Below are 18188 nucleotides of genomic sequence, written 5' to 3'. Positions count from 1 at the left end.
CAGATTAAGAAACTGAGGCATAGAGCATGTACGCAACTTTTCTAAGTCACACAGCAAGTCAGCAGGAGAGCCTGCAATAGAACCTTGTCATGTGTTCTAATCTACCCTGCCAGTGGATTTAACGGATAACTCTTGTCAAGAGAATTTGATTAGTCTTGAACAAAATTATCTTTGGGGCTATAAATTAATTTGACTGAACACCTGCGCACTTTCTCGAGTACAGAAGCAAGAAGCTGGATACAATCCTGCTCTACCATTTCAATATACTCTGTTGAGAAGTCTGTAGAAATAAATGGAGTTTAACCTTTTGCTGACTCAGTCTCTGTGACTTAGAGGCTCTATAATGTTCTCCAAAGTCCCCACAACTGAGGAAATTTAAAATCCTTGCTGACTCACACTATGATTAGTCAGGGTATGGTTAGGATCCAGACATTGGTTACTGAGTGCCAGCTGGAACAAGTTCTTATTCGGACATCTTTGCTGCTCAACTATCTGAGGGAAAATGGCTTTAAAGAGTGACTAAATTATGAAGCAGATGTGGAGGGATGGTAAACAAACAGGCTCCCTCAAGGGAACATTTCCCCGTAGACCAATTAGAGCCTTCTAAACTCTGGGTCAAATAAGCCCTTGTAGATCAAGTATATCCTTCAAAAACATTTCCAACACATCACCAACAAAGTTAAAACAGGGAAGAGAAGATGTGGAATTTAAAAAGAAAAGATTTGCTAAAGGAGACAGCTGAAAATCATGCCCAATGGCTACAATGAAAATCTAGTTCCTATCTAACAAACAGTTTCATCTATCAGAACAGATTTCTATGCTGGGGGGGGACGGGGAGAAGGTGAGAGGCGAAGACCTACCTGCCCCCTCTCTTTAAGTGTACAATCCAATACTTCTAAAAACAGACTTTTTTCAACCTGTAACACTGTCAATCTTTGAATTTTTTTCAAAAAAGGATGTTTAAGCTATTCTTCATCTGAGTGGATTGCCTCTTTATGCAAATACCAGAGTGACAGAAATCACAGCCATGACAAATGCCTTGCTTTGGGGATCCGTAAAACCAGAAAGAACCCAGATTGAGTTTCAGCTCCCAGGGCTGGCAGTAAGAAAATCATCACTTCATCAGTTATCACCTTTGACATTGAAAGACAAGCACAAAATCCCACAATACTATTTTTACGAAGTCCCTTTTCAGAGCTGACCCAATGTGTGTTTTCTGGTTTATTAGTTGTAGCATTTTGCTGTATCATTGTTTTCATAGAACAAGGCTGCAGCTCTTAAACAGAAATCAGATCTGGGTTCTGCTATGGTACAGAATCAATTATTCTCTGAGCATGAAGAAAAGATGCTGGACCCTTTACTACTTTGTACTTCCTCAAATTTTACTTTACTTTTATAATTCTGTGAATTTAGTGGTATTCAGTTGGGAAGAGAATATAATTTCCTTAAATTCATCCTGCTGCTCACCTATAAAAGTACCTTGCACAGCCAAACCCCTAGGGCCTTCATTTAGGGCTCCTTCCCTCAAGCAAAAAACTCATACTGAAATCCATGGGCCAAACTCTGCTCTCAGCAGTTCCACAAGGTAGAACTGGAAAAAGAGGGAAGTTGGCCTTTTATCAGAATAAGTTTTGCTAAAGAGAACCCTTAAAGCGGGCTGCTTTTCCCAGGTTTACCAGATCCCAGCCTCCTACCCCAGTCTACGTCTTCTGTACAACTTTTCAGGCATACAGCATATTTGGAGTGCTAACGGCACTTTATGAGTGCTGCAGTCTGAATGTCAACAGCTTTACAAATCCATTCTTAATAATGGTATGGTAGCCAAATGAAAAATAAGAGGGGCACTCAAATAGTTTAAGCCCAGATCTTGTGCTTTGTTTAGAAAAAGGTTTTGTCAAACATAAGAGAAACAGTTGTGAGGCGGTTCTGTTTGTGTTTTTTAATATTTCAGTAGAAATAGTTTAGGTTGCCAGTACTACAGAATGTTTATATCTCTATTGTAGCAGTGAACAATAACAGGACATGAGAAATAAAAATGGAGTATAAGCACAAGTGAAACTAGTTATGTGTAATGAAATGGAAAAAGTAAACAAGTCACAAATGGTAAACAGTGTAACTACATGGTTAGTTTCAAAAATTTAAAGGTTATCAGTAACACTGGGTAAGGTGTTTTTAAAATAAATTTTTTATAACTTGACAGTGTCCTTTTAATTCTGCAATAGAAGCAAAGCATAATAAATATTCTTTTTACCATCAACCTAAGAAATTCCTGTTCAAACCAAGTGTTCATTACCTTTGTGATCAACAGAAGGTTTGAAGGCTTGAAGAATCTTCGGCACCGCTATTCCCATGTCAAGTTCAGTTAGAGCTAGCTCATTCATGAAATATGGCAGCTGGAAGAAAGGAGAGAATACAATAATCAAGTTAATTTTAATGGAACTATAAAGAGACCAGGTGTTCTGTGATATTTGGAAGGTGGTTAAAGTATAGTACATTTGAGAAAACATTTAGCTGAGTTACCAATTAAAAGGACACTCAAAGTACGATTACATGTAGAAATTTTAATTCTAGGATTTAGCATTCCTTTATCTGAAAATAATATTTTAGCGGATGCCTTCATTTATAAACTCTGAGCCAATGCATTTTTAAATATTTCCATTTCAATCAGTTGCGTGCACCCAATCAAGAATACAAATTTCAACCTACAACATTAGGTTGATACATTGTCAAACACTTGTATCCCACATTTGACTGATAAATGAACTGTATGCTCTATCGGTCAAAACAAACAAAAGGTGTCGACCAAGAATGAAGTGTAGATACTTGGCAGTTTGCTAGATTTAAAATGATCCGGTTTTGTTTTTATTTTTTTTGAGCATGTTATCCAACTGCAGTTACACACTTTTTAGTGGAGAAATTCTGCAGTTAGGCTGATATTATAAAATAATAAGACCATCACTACTATTATCCACAGCAACCTCTGCTTGGGGTCTATACCCTTTAACCTACATCATGCCTCTGGTACTATATACTGCGCATGCACAAACATACAAAATAAGGATTTAGAATGAAAGCATATGAATCATATAAATACATATTTATATCTTAATAATGTATATAACTCTATATGCAAAGGTACGTTCATTCTGAATCCCAGTGTTGAGAGTACCTATATAATTTCAAACACATACATGTCCTAAACTGTGTTATACATGGTGAAGGAACCCTAATTTTTCTATTTTTGTTGCTGGAGGCTCACGCATTAACTTGCACTGCCCTGCGCTATGCTGCTCATCAATCACCGTACACATACTTTGCCTCTCTGCCTCCTTCCTAGATATCTCTTCACTGGGGCAAGGGACAAGACAAATTGCTAAACAGATGTTTTAATTACTAGGGGAGAGTAGTAATTTCAAAGAAAATTCTGTAGGTGAGAAAGTACATTATGAACACACTCAAGCAGTCCATAATTAGAAATTATTTAGGGCTTGTCTACACTACCGCTAAAGTTGATGTAACTTACATTGCTTAGGGGAGTGAAAAAGCCACTCTCCTGAGCCACGTAAGTTACATCGACTTAAAGCACTGTCTACTCTGTGCTATGTCAGCAAGAGAGCGTCTCCCACCGACACAGCTTCCGCCTCTCCTTTAGTTGGAGTAATTACATTGACAGGATAGCGCTCTCCTGGCGACAAAGCACATCTACACCAGATGCACTACATGGGTGCAGCTGCATTGTTGCAGCTGCGCTGATGTAGCACAGTAGTGAAGAAAAGCCCTAAATTGATGTGACCAAGTCTCTTGCAGCACTGTTCCCAACCAGGATAATGCTGCCTTTTCTAATTTTGCCCAAGACACAGCAATTCCCCCCCCCCCATCACAGCATGGATTAATACCATATGTAGGCAAGAGGAACTTCTGCTGGGTTTAGATTGGGGCCATCACTGACAGCATTACTGAGTTCAAAGCTGGCAGATGCATTATTTTCTGTAATAACATTCCTGCTGAGATTCCTGGAGAAATTAAGGGAAGGAGGAGCGTGGGAGGGAAATGAAAAAGGCTGCAATTTAGCCAACCAAATTAAGGGAAAGTTCCTAACATCAAGATGCTCAGCAGGGATGAGACTGTTCTAAGATGGTTGCACAGTAATCAGACTGCTCTAAAGGTCATATAATAAAGTATTGCGGCTTGGAAGAGGGTTAAATGGGCTGTTTGACATAAGGTGAGGACAGCCTTGAACAAGAACACTTTGAGCACAAATTTGAAGACTACAATAACCTCAGCAATTCAAGGCACCAGGACCCAACAGGGAGGCAACTAAGTGCCCAACATCTTCCCATTCTCCAGTGATAGGTGGCCCCTATTTTGGGGAGTCACATGGTAATGCCATTGCTTGGGGCCCTCACCATGCAGACTATGTAGTCATCGCTGAACAAGGTAAAACATTTGAAATATTAAAGACTAGACTATGGCATTTATGGGGTGTTTCTGGGCCACACGGCCAGAAGCAGCTTGGGAAGATATTGTGGCACATTCAGACTCTTTCCCTCATGAAAAAAAATAATTTTTAAGACATCAGAGGAAAGCCACACGCCACCTACGAAGTCCAGAAGCAGCACAGAAGATTTATCGCGCGTTTCCCCCACTTTACTTTTACAGTGATGTGAAAAAAGATGAGAAGGAATAGGATTATTGCAAGAGCTTTTTTAATATCCTTGTATAACTCAGTACTGCTATACAGACTAGTTTGTTTAGAATAATTCCTCCTATTTAAAAAACTGCTTTCAGAAAAGTAACATAAAAAAAGTAAATAAAAAAGAGCTCCTTAAACCAAAAGTAATAAATTCTGGGTGGGGGACTATAATGCAATAAATGCATTAAGTGTTTCAATACACTAAGTCATTGGCATTATATTCTACCCAGATGCCTTTCTAGTCACTGCACTGCTGTGAATTCCCCTCCTCTTCCTCCCATTTTGGATAATTTAACAATCTACCTTTCACATTGCACCAATATAGCACGTCCAATGAGAAGGTTTTTAAAAAGCATAGGGAACTGAAAGGGGGAAATAAGAAATATTGTGAGTACAACAGATTTGTATTCAAAGCAGATCCGGAGGTTTCCCTAACACTGCAAGTATCTTTCACAAAAAAGATCAAAAGGGTTAAAAAAAGCTAGCTGCAGAAGTGAATTGATTAAAGTTATTAGCATTTAAAAGATATGGGTATCCAGCTTGAGTTCCTGTGTTTTTAAAAAAAATATTGTGAGTTTAATGCTCACGAGTAGTAGAGTACTGGCTTATTTGAACCCTGAGTCAGTGGATGGAGCCCACTGAAACAAAAGACCCACCCCCCTCAAAATAAGGGTGGGTCCACAGACCCCAGAACTTAATAGAGGACAAAGAATGAAACGGGCAATTCACAGGGTCAAAACAAGGGACCAGCAGAAGGACACCAAACAAAGAACTCTGGACAACACCCACTGTTCAGAGGAATCATCTGGACTCCACCTAGAGGAGCTCTGACTGGATGTGTGAACGGATGAGGGACCAGACACAGGCCCCAAAATCAGAAAACCACCCTGAAGAGTGAAGCCCTCTGCCATGTACAGGTATTCCCACACTGCCCTGCAATATGCCTCCAAAACTGAGCAGAAAGTATCATGTCTCTGAGTCAGAGATCAGTTCCCTCTCCACGGCCCAAGGCAATCTTTGGCCATCCTTCTGAGACCACCGAGGGGACCTGTTGTGGGGGGGTAGGTTTTTGTGCTGTGGACAACTGCCGACAAGAGACGGCACTGAGACCATGAACACATTCCTCACAGGACACCAAACCATCAGACGAGCTAACTTTGTTACCAGCAGACTGAATTTGCACAGACCGCCAAGGAGGTGAAAGGCCCAGAATGGTAGAAGGGCAGCAAATGAGAGAAAATATATTGCATACCTTTGCCTGTAATAGCAGCGAATATTTATAACAGAGCAATGCCCTATACATTTATGGTGTTTATCAGCATTTCATCTCTCTCCCCCCCATTCCAATTTTTTGCACTCAAACTGTTCTCAAGATGTTTGAACAGCTTGCTTCAGTGGCTGTGGAAACAGCCCTGGGTAGAATTAGTTTACTGCTTACTTCCAGTAGTACAAGGAGCACTCTCTCACAGCTGGTTTTGGCAGCTAAATTCCAGTGCTGGTGACAGCAGGTCCACTCCTTCCTTTGTGTTTAGGAACAGACTGATAAACACCCCCACCCCACCCCACCAGTTGTTGAACAAACCTGTGATTAGCTGCTGCTATTTGGAAGAGTTTGAGAATGCAAGGGGCAGACCATGAGTCAGTCAAAACCCTTTCTCCTTTTCTTTTTTGAGCTTGTGCATTAGATAGCACAATTATACCCCTTTGCCTTTCAGATAGCTGCTGCCTTTACCACTACTCCCACAGAGAATCCTTGTTTATAATGGATTTCTGAATTTAAAGTGTGCTCATATGGGCACATTTACAACTATATGGTCCCCACCCCTTCCTGTTGTCAATTTCTGAAAGCAGTTTTCATTTCACTGAAATCCTGAATCCTCATCGCGGGTTCCTGTTCAGATGTGCCAGTGGGTAGAGAACCAATACACTATAGCACAATGGGTTTGCAACATTAGCCTTAGAGATTTGTTGGTCAAGCAAGCCTAAAATGCTGTAATACTACTGCTTAATGCTAATACAGTAATACTTTTCACCTCTATCAGAGGACCTCTATGTGTTTTGCAAACATCCACGAATTCAGCTTCCACACCCCTGTGAAGGAAACAATTACTACTATCTACATTTTGCAATCAGATTAAGTGACTTGGCCAAGATGGCACCCTGAAATCTGTGGCAAAAGCAGAATTACATCTAACTACTCCTTTTGTCATTAACAGGGTTCAAGACTCTATGTCAAAGTACAAGATATTTCAAAAAGTATTTTTAAATAAAATCGCTATAAATCATGTGACTAAACTAAAAAAATATATCCTTTTTTATGCTGGATAATAGGAAGTGCAAACCCCCCAGGAGAGATACCTTTATTTTGCTGAGTTTCATTTGGATCTTCTTGGACACAAGATCAGACCAGTACTTTTCTCCTAAGAAATCCCAAAATATTCTTCCAACCAAAGCATTTACCCATGCCTCCTGTTCCTCTTCTTCAGCTACTGTTCGGATATCTGGCAACTGGTAACAAACATATCATTCAGTTATGGAGCACAGTTTAGACAATCTAGTCACTGCCTAAAGAAACATTTTCCTCTAGGTCTTGTCTACACTGGGAAATTCATACTGTTCGTTAACCCATATTAAAATAATGTCTACACTGTTTAACAAAGACTATAATCTTCAAAATCATGGTTAACCCTTGTGTGAGTGTCTGTTAATGCAATAAAATTTCTCAGTGGAGACCTAAACTAAACAGATTTGGAGTCATTTGCAGAAAAGGTATTCAAGTTATCAGATATTCACACAGACTATTTTTAATGCTAACAGCAAAAGCAACATTTTTCATACTAAAAGATACAAAATTCCACAACACAGCAAATAAGAATCTGACAAGTGCTTAGGTCTCCTTCCTGCCCAAACCCACTTGCCTTATCAAGTCTGAAAGCAAAGCTAAACATTTTTTTGCTAAGCAAAACTAAATCAGAAAAAAAGAAATACAAGAAAAATGTGAGACAATAGAAGGGAAAATCCTTTGTATTCTTCCTCCACTTGTGTGTCCAAAAATCCACTAATGGAATGACCAGAGCTATATACTGTCAAAGATGAAGACTGAATCAGTGAGAGAGAGAGAAAGAAAGGGGGAGGGGAGTAATAGGTTAGAGAATAATTCTCTGCAAAGTTACAGGGGTTCAAGCACAAAAATGCAACATGACCTAGAAAACATGAAGCAAATCTCCCACATCATTGACATTTGACTGTATGTCTGAAGAAACTATACGGTTTTCTTTCCACTGAGTTGGAGCAATATCTGGAGCAATGAAGTTTTGTGGCAATATCTGAATGGATCATGTCTTGATTCATTTGAGAGTAATCTCAAACAAATGAAGACACAATCCATTTGGATATTGCAACTTTCCGACTTCAGCTATAAAGGCAGAGCCAACCGAAGCTACATGCCAATACGTACGCACCTCCACTTTCAGATTCAGATGCAGGGAGTCTGAACTCTATGTAGAGGAGAGAAAGAATTTATGTGATTTCTCTATAAAAAGTTTAGAATGGGGAGAAGTACAGGAAAACTTAATTCAAAGAGACTCCTAAAGCACAGTCTTTCAGCACACTGTATTATATATGTATCTCCTATTATTGTTCATGGGAGAAGTGTGTGCATAAATACTCCCCTCCCCTCCCTCGAAATCTACTCCCAAGAAGCTCAAAGGAACACTGTCAGTCCTTCGACTGAGTACACTTAAAATAAATGGTTGCTCAAAAGGAACTGACCTGTTATTTGGATTGTAAGCTCTTCAGGCAGGGACCATCTACCACCGTTTTGTACAGTGCCTAGTACAATAGGGCCCTGATTCATAGATAAGGCCAAAAGGGACCATTGTGATCATCTAGTCTGACCTCCAGCATAAAACACAGGTCATAGGACTTGACTAATTCATGACTGGGGCCCCTAGGTTTTTTACCATAATAATATTGTGAGTAGGGAGCTCCAAATACACATGCAGAATTGTAGAGGAGCCATTAGGAGCCACCAGTTAAAAGAAACTTCTCGTCAGTAGAATGCAGAAGTTAAGTTGCTGTGTCTCAAACAGAATGTATTCATTAATGGAGCTTTGCTCAATGGCTTCCTTGAAGGAAATTATATTCCCCCACCCCTTCAAAAATGTGTGCATCAACTTTCACACCCACATTCCAGGATAAGGCAAATGGCTCACTTGTAGGAGATTTTAAAACATTTGGACAGGAGGATAATGGTCATTCTGTGAGATGCCTTAAGCTTACAAAAGGCTGCCCCAGCTGTCAACTGAACTCAATATTTCTTGCTTAAAAAGAAATCTCAGATGTGTTTATTGTTTCAGACAACTGAATCTTGATGTGCATGTTTAAACTTACAGGAGGAGGAAAGTAACTGCCACATTTCCCAATCAATACTGTTTAGTGATGCATTTCCAAGCTGCTTGTAAAATTAATGCAAAATTAGAAAGCTTTTAGTCTTCTTTTTTTTTTAATTAAAAAAGTAACTGACAAATACAACTAATAATTCTTGGATGGTGTACGGAGAAAGTTCTTGCTCAGAAATCTCATGAGACTATATTCTGAATAATGCTCTAAGAAGTTCCTTTTATATAAAAGCCTCATTTGAATTTTATTGTAAGAAAAGCCCCACGTTCTAAATTGTCATGGAACATACATTAGCCAAGCTAGCATTAAGAGTCGCTGATGGGACTTTCATTAAATAAAACTGAACTTTAAATGCTAGTTTCTCTGCTTTGAGGTGATGCAGAGTTGATTTTCCTGAGGCAGTGTAGACTGCACATTTCCATGCTACTCTAGATCTCATTAAAAAGAAACAAGTTTAATAAGGAAAAAAACAGCAGCAGACAGTATATTTACAGTGATAAACTGAGACACTGACAATATGCATGGCACATGTTTCATTCTAATAATTTTTTCATGCGCACCAAGATGCTGGTCCTAAAATGCCAATTATAAAGAAGATATGCATAAATTTTCTGCTCTCTGAGAAGCTCCACAATTTAACAATAAGTGACTCTAAACACATTTAAAATCTGCCATATTAAAAAGGGGCATAGTGCTGATGGCAGCTTGCCTAGGACCGTAGGAGGTGGCATGTTATTTTGCTCAAGACAGAAGGATCAAGTTACCCAAGTCTGGACTCTGATAAAGTGATAACTTGATTTGAAGTGCAATTAGTTTCACTAGCTGCAACAAGGTTTCCCCCTGGCTCCACAGTATCTTTGTTTATTTTTTAAATTTTCTGTGTTGTTGATACTTCACATGTATATCCCCGTACATAAAAAAATAACCATTCCTTTACCATTTTAGGTTACTATTTATCCCCCCTGCTTCAAACTTTTGTTTTGGCACAGCAACCAGCTAGAAACAGTGGCTGCTCTGAAATCAGCTGAACAGGATTTCTTTGCAACCTTAATATTCCCAAGGGCTGTGACTTTATACAAAAAGAGAATTTGCTGGATTGCTAAATTCTGTATGACCCAAGTTCTTGCCAGCACCATTATCCTATTTATAAACTTAAGCCTGACACGTCAGATTCAGTATTGCAACCAATCCTTGTTTCAGAGGTTGATTGATTGGCCAGGATCCCTCCTGGCCAGGGCCAATGAGCCCCAAATCAACTCATATCATGTACTGTACGTGGTCCTCCTTAACTATGAGCTGTATAAGGGCCCTGAAGTGCACATTATTTTACATGCACAAAATATATATTAAGTAAACTGGGGTCACACTTTATATTAAGGTTCCATTTATTAAGGATAAATGAATGATTAATAGGTGTTTTACTAAGTAGTTGAGCAATTAGAAAGTCCAAGAGGTGAAAAGGCTCCTGATAAGCCATGGTTTATCTACAAACACCCACTCATAAGCATGATATATATGTGAGTAGTATGTGTTATAACATGTGTTAATCATTCAGTAACCCTTTACAAACCATTTATCAATGGAAACTTAATACACAATACCCATGGTTTAGTCTTTGTAAGGAAGGCTGCATCTGAAAGCAAGTTGCAATCTAAATAGAAAAGTGGATAGTTCCATTGCTTTCACTCAATTAACTCTCTTGGAAGGGCTCCTGCATTAGAAACTATGTCTCTTGGTCTTGGAAACCAAACACTCAAAAGGTCATCAGATGAAATTTACATCAGTGATGAAATCCTGACCCTATCTGAGTCAATGTGGCAACAATTTCATCCTAGATGAATTAAAAAAAAAAAACCACAACTTTCCTTTGGTTGAATTTGAAAATACACAGAAAAATACACTTACATGATATAAAGAATTGGAGAGATGAATCAGCTTTTGAAACATGGATAGAAAAACTAAATCGCAGGTTCCTGAGCCAAATTTGTGTTTATTCCTAGTGTACTCCCATGCAGTTTAGAAAAGAGAATAGTGGAAGCTTTTAGGTAGCATAATTTAGGTTGAGGGAAGGAACAGGGAAAATAGTTTGTTTATGGAAGTGTCCAGTGTATTGCACACACACAAACTGCCAGAGATCATAAATGCAGAGTTAAGCAGCACAACTGTGTGTAGTGGCTCTAAGGGGACCAAAGTTCTTCATCAGATTATCAAAGTCCACTGAATTGTTGGCCATTCTAAGCTGAAAACAGAATATGTATTAAATAACATCACAGTACAAGTCCCTACTTACATGCATCTGAGGATGGGCTCATTATAAAATAATTTTATCTGTGGGATGGTGGAGATACATGGACATATCTGAATGTTTTATAACTCCCTTAAGAAAGGTTAGCTAATGAGAATAAACTCTCCTTACTCAGCACTAAATTGCATTTATGGCTGAAAAAGGAACTCTAAAAATGACTCCCTCCTGATTTCAGCACGTCTGCATACCAATTATGTTTTTAGTTGGATCTGGTTAACATTAAACTAAAAAGTTAGTTGATATGATCTTTTTACTACTCTTACTATTGAAGCATGAGCATAGCTATAGGAGAGTGAACTGGACGGTATCATGGCTCACCCATCAACAAAAGAGGTAACTCCATATTTATCATGGGACTAATTCTGCTACGCTCAGTTACCCCTGTGTTACTGCCCACTGGAGGAAGTGAACAGCTGAGGGAAAACTTGGCTTACAGAATCATTTTTGGTACTGATGTCACAAAAGCCAGAAGAACACAACTGGACTTTGGAGATCCCAGGTTGAGTTTAAAGAGCTGGCAGTTAGAAACAATGTCTTTATAAGGAAGCAAGGGACAAACACAGATCCTCACAATGCCATTTTTACACATTCAGAACAGAACTGCACTTTCCAAACTTATTTTTTTCCCTTCTATGCAATCTATACTTTTTAAAGCATAAAGTGTCAAAAAAGTAACAGGACCTTAAAATATGTCTCATGGAAGTACACTAAGCACAGGGCTTTTACCTTTTTCACAGAAGTCGGGCTACTGTCTGCACTACAGGCTGGACTAACCACAGGGCTTTTATTTTCTTGTGGAACACACTTCGCCATGTATAGATTGTAGTCCAAAAGCATTTTCTGTCGCACGTTTCCTGCCAGCTCCTTTTGTTTAGGCTGAGACATGATTTCTTCTCCGCTTCCTTTGCTACTGCTGCGACTGTGAGTAAGAATTCCAGACTGGCTATTGGTTCTACTGTGTGATGGCAAGAACCCTAAAGCAGAAGGGATAACAGCCATTAACAGAGGGTGAAGGGAAGGGAACAGCAAAGCAACTAGCAGACCACGTGAAAAAAGACAGCTGTAGAGTATCAAGCATGAGGCATGATCATCACTTTGTTGATGCTAGATTTTTTTTTTTTAAAAACAGATGGCTACAAGGTTATTTGTGCTTAATTTACTTCATAAAAGGCACAATTCAAAGAAGTGCTTCTCCATCACTCTTTTAAGGCTACAATCAATTCCATAGTGACATGTTTAGATGGCCTTAAACTCTAATTTGCCAGTACTTAGAATGATTCAAAATCCAGCAATAATGCATGCAACTGGAGATATCAAACTCCTCAGTTACCCAAATCATATGCAAGCACATTTGTGGTCACCTGTACAACAGATGCTCGATTTTCAGATAGTTTTGTTGGGGAGTGCCTAGGGCAAGTACCCACTATACTTAATTTTAGACTATAAGGAATAAATAGATTGTCCAAAGATCTGAATATTTGAAATGTATATTCCTCAGGAGAAATGTACAAAATACCAGTTTTGAATTTGCATTTCAGATACCTATGTTCCAGAAATGATGTTGTCTACACATTTCAAGGGAAAAATTCGGAATAGGGACGCATGATAAGGAGAGGGAATGGAAATTTAGGATTACACCAAATGAAGTATTAATTAAAAAGCATCCAACACTTGACCCAAGCATTAAAGTTCTTATTAGGAACACGTCCCTCTACATAACATTTCTTGTTAGTTGTGGCTGACATTAAGGCAACAGGATTTCATATTTAAAGAGCACTGTAAGCATACATGGCCATTGACAAAAATATGTATTAGTGTGAATCTACCCATGGGAAGGCTTTTCATATTTTAACAAAAAGGAAAGGGGGAAAACATAAGTAAAAACTTATAAACCTAATTCCCACACCCATTGAAGTCAGCTGCAAAAAACTCATGGACTTCAATAGTGGCCGACTGAACCCTTTTTGTAACAATATTCAAATCTTTACACTATGAAAATAAATTGATACTAAAGAAAAAATTTAAAGTAACAATTTATATGTATGAGGTTACAACCACATATAGAATTGTATCTTGGTAATAGATGATCTTTAAAAACCTGTTTAAAATCACAATTTTAGGGAATATCTAATTCTGCATGATTATTTTTAGACTTGCTTTTTAAGAGCTAATGCTTAAATTGGTTCATTACAAACACTAGCTAGACATTCATTTTATGGAAACCTTTGCTGTACTTATTGTAACTCCCTTTATAAAACTGTACCTTAGTAAATTTAAAAATAAATAAATAAATAAAGAGAGATACCGGTTACCTGGCTTGTTTCCACATAAACTGAGAGGCTTCTTCACTTCAGACTTTAACTTGGAAGCCAGAAGGAATCTCCTAAACCATTCCTCCTTCTCCCTACCGGTTCTTCCAAACAAATAAAGTATTTGATCCTTCTGGCCAATCAGCTTTGTCCCATCTTGAGGTTTCTTAGATTCTTCACTGCTTAAGTCTAAGTTCTCTGCTGGCGACCTTTCTTCTAAGTTCTCTTTATCAGTCTGGGCCTTAGCCATAAAATCATCTTGCCTTCCAAGTTCAATGCAAATAGGATACTTTTTATTCCAAATTCGTTTTCGAGCCAGACTCTTGGGAACCAGATAAATCTGTGAAATAAAAAGTGAGAGGGTTAGATAGATCAAAAAACCCAAAAAACAAAAAGAGAAATTCCATATGAATCAATATCTTCTCCACTTATAAATTAATGTATAGCATTGTGCATTAAGTGATGAAAATAGCCAGATTTCACCTCAAAGGTGTTGAACGACCTCAGTTCCCACTGGGTTTAATGGGAGTGGTGGGTGCTCAACTCACTGATGTATCAACAGGCCCCATGCTTGCCAAGTCTTCTAACAAATGATATGGAGAGGCTTAGCGATAAGAATAATTTAAACCGGATCATGCTCAGGTAGTTTATACTCCTGGAATCACATGAATACACAAGAATCTCTGCTTTAATTAAAAAAAAAAAAAGTTTTCCAGCTCTCATGATTGTGCAAAAAGCTTGAAAATGTGACTCAGAAGCAAGAAGGTAAAAAGCCCCAAAATTATTTATTTAAGTCTCATGACATTTGAGGGTCCAACACATGATTTTTGAATGCTCGAGATCTGCAATACTGAGGTTGTGTGACTGCATAGGAACCAGAAAGCGAAACTTTTTGATGGTCATATTCCAAGCTGAGTAAATGCAAACAGCACCCAAATGTAAGTAGAAAGAAGGGATTTCTTTAAAGAAATTTTTTTTATCTCAACTGTTCCTTTAAAAAGGCCTACGTCGCTCAAGATACCCACAGTGTGTTTAAAAAGTAAAAGTAAAAAAGTTTAAATTCCATTATTTGCTTATTACATTTGGGGCACACTGTCCCTCTGTAATGGATTTTGTAAGAAAAACCTCATGCTTCTTTTGGTCAGATTTTAGATACCACTAACAACCACCAACCAAGTCCTGTTGTACTGAGCTATAAAACCGCTCAATCGTGATTTCAAAGTCTTATAGTTAAAATGTTTCCAGCAAGGGAAAGTATGCAAAAAGGACAGGAATCTTTATAAATTTCTACCTCATCTTTCTATCATGGAAGTAGTTGGGCCTCCTCTGTATGCAGCTTTTCGGAGATCAATGAAGGCCTATTGCCTCCTCTGTTTTCTTTATTCTTCTCTTCCCCAATCCCAGATTCCACTGTAGCATGGGTTCCTCCCTCACCTGTGCTGCCAATACCTTTCTGTGGCCACCATCCCTTCTGATGCACGGGGATATCATGCAAGATAATGCTGATGTAGTCAGCTGTATTTTATGCTGGGATCCCCCACAAATTTGGGAGAGGAGCAATGTAGGGCATCATTTCTCCAGCCTCACTTCTTCCCACTCCTGTCTTGATTCACAGAAACTCAGAATCCATAGTGCACCTACCTAGAGGGAAGCTTGCACAGCACTGTAGTGGGAAGAGACATGATGCAGCAGAGTTATCCCTTTCATTCACCTATCCACCCACCTCTCACTCTCTTCTGCTTCATCCACGCAATCTGTATTCCCTCCACTTGTGCAACAGCAAAAATGACTGGGCTCTGAATCCTTTTGTGGTCTTGAAACAAGCAAATTTGATAGTAGGTTTCTAAAATATTATATGCACATTGTTTTATGTATATGAGAAAGAATACTCAATCTTCCCACATCACACAGTTTCAGGACTCTACATATTTATGTGAGAAAAAAATGGGGGTTGAGTTTTTAAATGTCCTTTTGCTTATGTGCTACTGATTTATTCTCACAGTCCCCTTTTTAAACTTTTCAAGAGGATGCTCTGAACATTGTCCCTGATGGTTTTGTGCTTTTTATAGCAAGATTCATCTATGTGGCAATGTAACAGAAGGCTTCTGTAAAAAAAGACACCAGCCCAAAAATGTTTATGTTTTAATATTTTTATAGCCATAAAAAAGATTAAACATAGATCAGTCTTCAGTATGAAATAGCCACTGGCTAATGTCTGTCCCTTTTACGCTCGCAGATTAAACCAGCATAATACTTTGAAAGCTAATCAGTAAATAAACAAACAATCTTAATTTACATGACAGCAGAAATTAAACAACTAATAATGTAAAAAGGTAGTCTCTCTCTCTATACTACTATACAGCAATCAGCAGCATAACTAAATAGAACTCACCTTGCTGTCCGTAAGCTCATACATTTTCTGGCCAATGTAGGTGACATCAGGCTTAGACTCATTGTAAATAGCCCTTCTGGAAATATTTTTATTGGGTTTTGAAAGTCTTAATGTGCTTCCTTCAAGTCGCACGTAGACAGAATGAGTCAATGTAGCATGGTACGTTTCTGGATCATAATTATAAATTTCATTCATCCATCCCTAGAAAAGGAAATATTTGTTAATTGATATTGAATTGGCAACCTGATATAATATGAAAATAAAATTTTAAATAAATATTTGTCAGCCATTTATAGCAAGACAGACTCCTTCCCACCTCATGTCACATATTACATGGATGAATGCAATGAGGCAATAGATTGGGCACCAGACTGAAATCAGGAAAGCAGGATTCTATTCCTATCTCTTGCACTGGCTGTGAGAGAAACTTTGGGCAAATCAGTTAACCTCTCTGCACCTTTTTGTTTCCTTATCTGTATAAACAGGGACAAATGTTTCTTACCCACCTTTATAAAGTGCTGTGAGATCTATGGGTGAAAATTACTCCATATTTAAGTAACTATTCCCAAACCTGGGGTACCAGATTAGCCAGAGGCACTTGTCAGAGGAGGAAAGAAGCAGTGTATTGCCCAGAGCATACATTCATGAGACATGAAGTTAATGTTTTCCTTGTCTTAGCCTGCCAGATGACACCTTAATAGTGACTCTGGCATTTGTGCATTAAGAGCCAAGTCCTGCAAGGTTTTGAGCATCCTCAGTGCTCAGTGAAGTCAATGGAAAGTGAAGCTACTCAGTACCTTGCAGTCAAGCCTGAAATGTGCACAGTAGAAATCCTTACAATACTGGAGGAGGGCATGGGAGGGATGGAGAGAGAAAGGGAGGAGGAAAAGAAAGTCTATGAACATACATCTCTGAATACCCTATTAAAAATACATTACCCAAGCCATTATACAAAGAGTCAATATATATTATTGCAGCACTATAATCAATTAAAAATATTCTCCTACACAAAAAACAGGACAATATTCTAAGGCCCATTTACTTCATTGGGAGCCGGTGCCAGTCAGTTTCTCAGGACAGACATTACATAATTTTCTGAGGACTCTTTAATTAATCAATCAATTAATGGTACCTAGAATATATTAAATTTCACCACCTATTTGCATTTTCACTAATACCCACAAACAAAACACGAGGAAAATTAAGCTATTTTATATGTTCAGTAGCCACCACATTAAGTCACACATCTGACATTTCAATTTAAAACACATACAGTCTGCTTTTAGATTTCACCAACACCTAAACTGGCTTTTAGAGCATTTTGTATTTGGGTTTTGTTTACACTGGACATAACCAGCCTTCACATACAGAAATACAAATGCATCAAGGAGACAGTTTGTAACGCCAGGATGATTTACAGTATACACAGCAGGGTTTGTTTGTAATGGGCCCACCCTACTTCCTTTCTGGAAGTTATTAAGCCAAAAAGTTTCAGAGCAGACACAGCAACTAGTTTTCACTTGAGTTTTGAATTTCATCCAGAAATTCCAGCTGGAATTATCAAAACACAAGGACATCACAAGACTTGCCTACAATCATAGAGTGTTACTCTGTGCAAACCATAGTATCCACGTGGCTTATGTAAAAGTTCCCCTCCACACCAAAGTAGTTCTCTAGTGTAATGCAGATCTTTGAGCTGTCTCTGGACTTCCTACAACCATACAGACGGGCATGCTTTTGAGGCAGTGGCTCTCACCAACATCGCACCAACACCAGAGACAGCTCACACCATACCAATGTCCTCAGACTACCATCACACTTTGTTTTGTTTTTGTTTTTTGGGGGGAAGAAAAATCAAGACTTCTTCCCATCTCCACTGAACCTTTGGCCGTAAAGTCTTGATAGAGTTCACCTTACAAAGAGGTGCAATAACAGACTAGAAAACCTTTCATTCAGGGTGCAGTCCTGTACATGTGGCAGGTCTTCCCTCTAGCCATGGCCAAATCCATCACAGAATTATAGAATACCAGAATACCTCTTTCCCCCATGAGAGCTTACTAGGCAGCAGTTCTGCAGAAATGGACCTAG

The 18188-nt window shown here is 38.6% G+C and overlaps 1 protein-coding gene across 7 annotated transcripts in view; it reads right to left on the bottom strand.

Moving 5' to 3' along the window:
- Positions 1–18188, bottom strand: part of TEX2 (testis expressed 2) — a 120554-nt gene that overhangs the window by 27130 nt on the left and 75236 nt on the right. For all 7 annotated transcript variants that reach the window (XR_012154893.1, XM_073311242.1, XM_073311245.1 and 4 more), the window contains exons 3-7: positions 16101–16301; positions 13712–14048; positions 12126–12373; positions 7052–7201; positions 2294–2393 (exon numbers count right to left, since the gene is read on the bottom strand). Coding sequence is in view for 6 of the 7 variants with exons in the window: in XM_073311242.1 (XP_073167343.1) it covers positions 2294–2393; positions 7052–7201; positions 12126–12373; positions 13712–14048; positions 16101–16301 (1036 nt within the window). In the remaining variant the exon portion in view is untranslated. The remainder of the gene's footprint in view (positions 1–2293; positions 2394–7051; positions 7202–12125; positions 12374–13711; positions 14049–16100; positions 16302–18188) is intronic.

The sequence above is a fragment of the Lepidochelys kempii genome, chromosome 14, assembly GCF_965140265.1.
Source record: "Lepidochelys kempii isolate rLepKem1 chromosome 14, rLepKem1.hap2, whole genome shotgun sequence".
NCBI classification, from domain to species: Eukaryota; Metazoa; Chordata; order Testudines; family Cheloniidae; genus Lepidochelys; species Lepidochelys kempii.
This window is presented reverse-complemented; position numbering and strand designations above follow the sequence as displayed.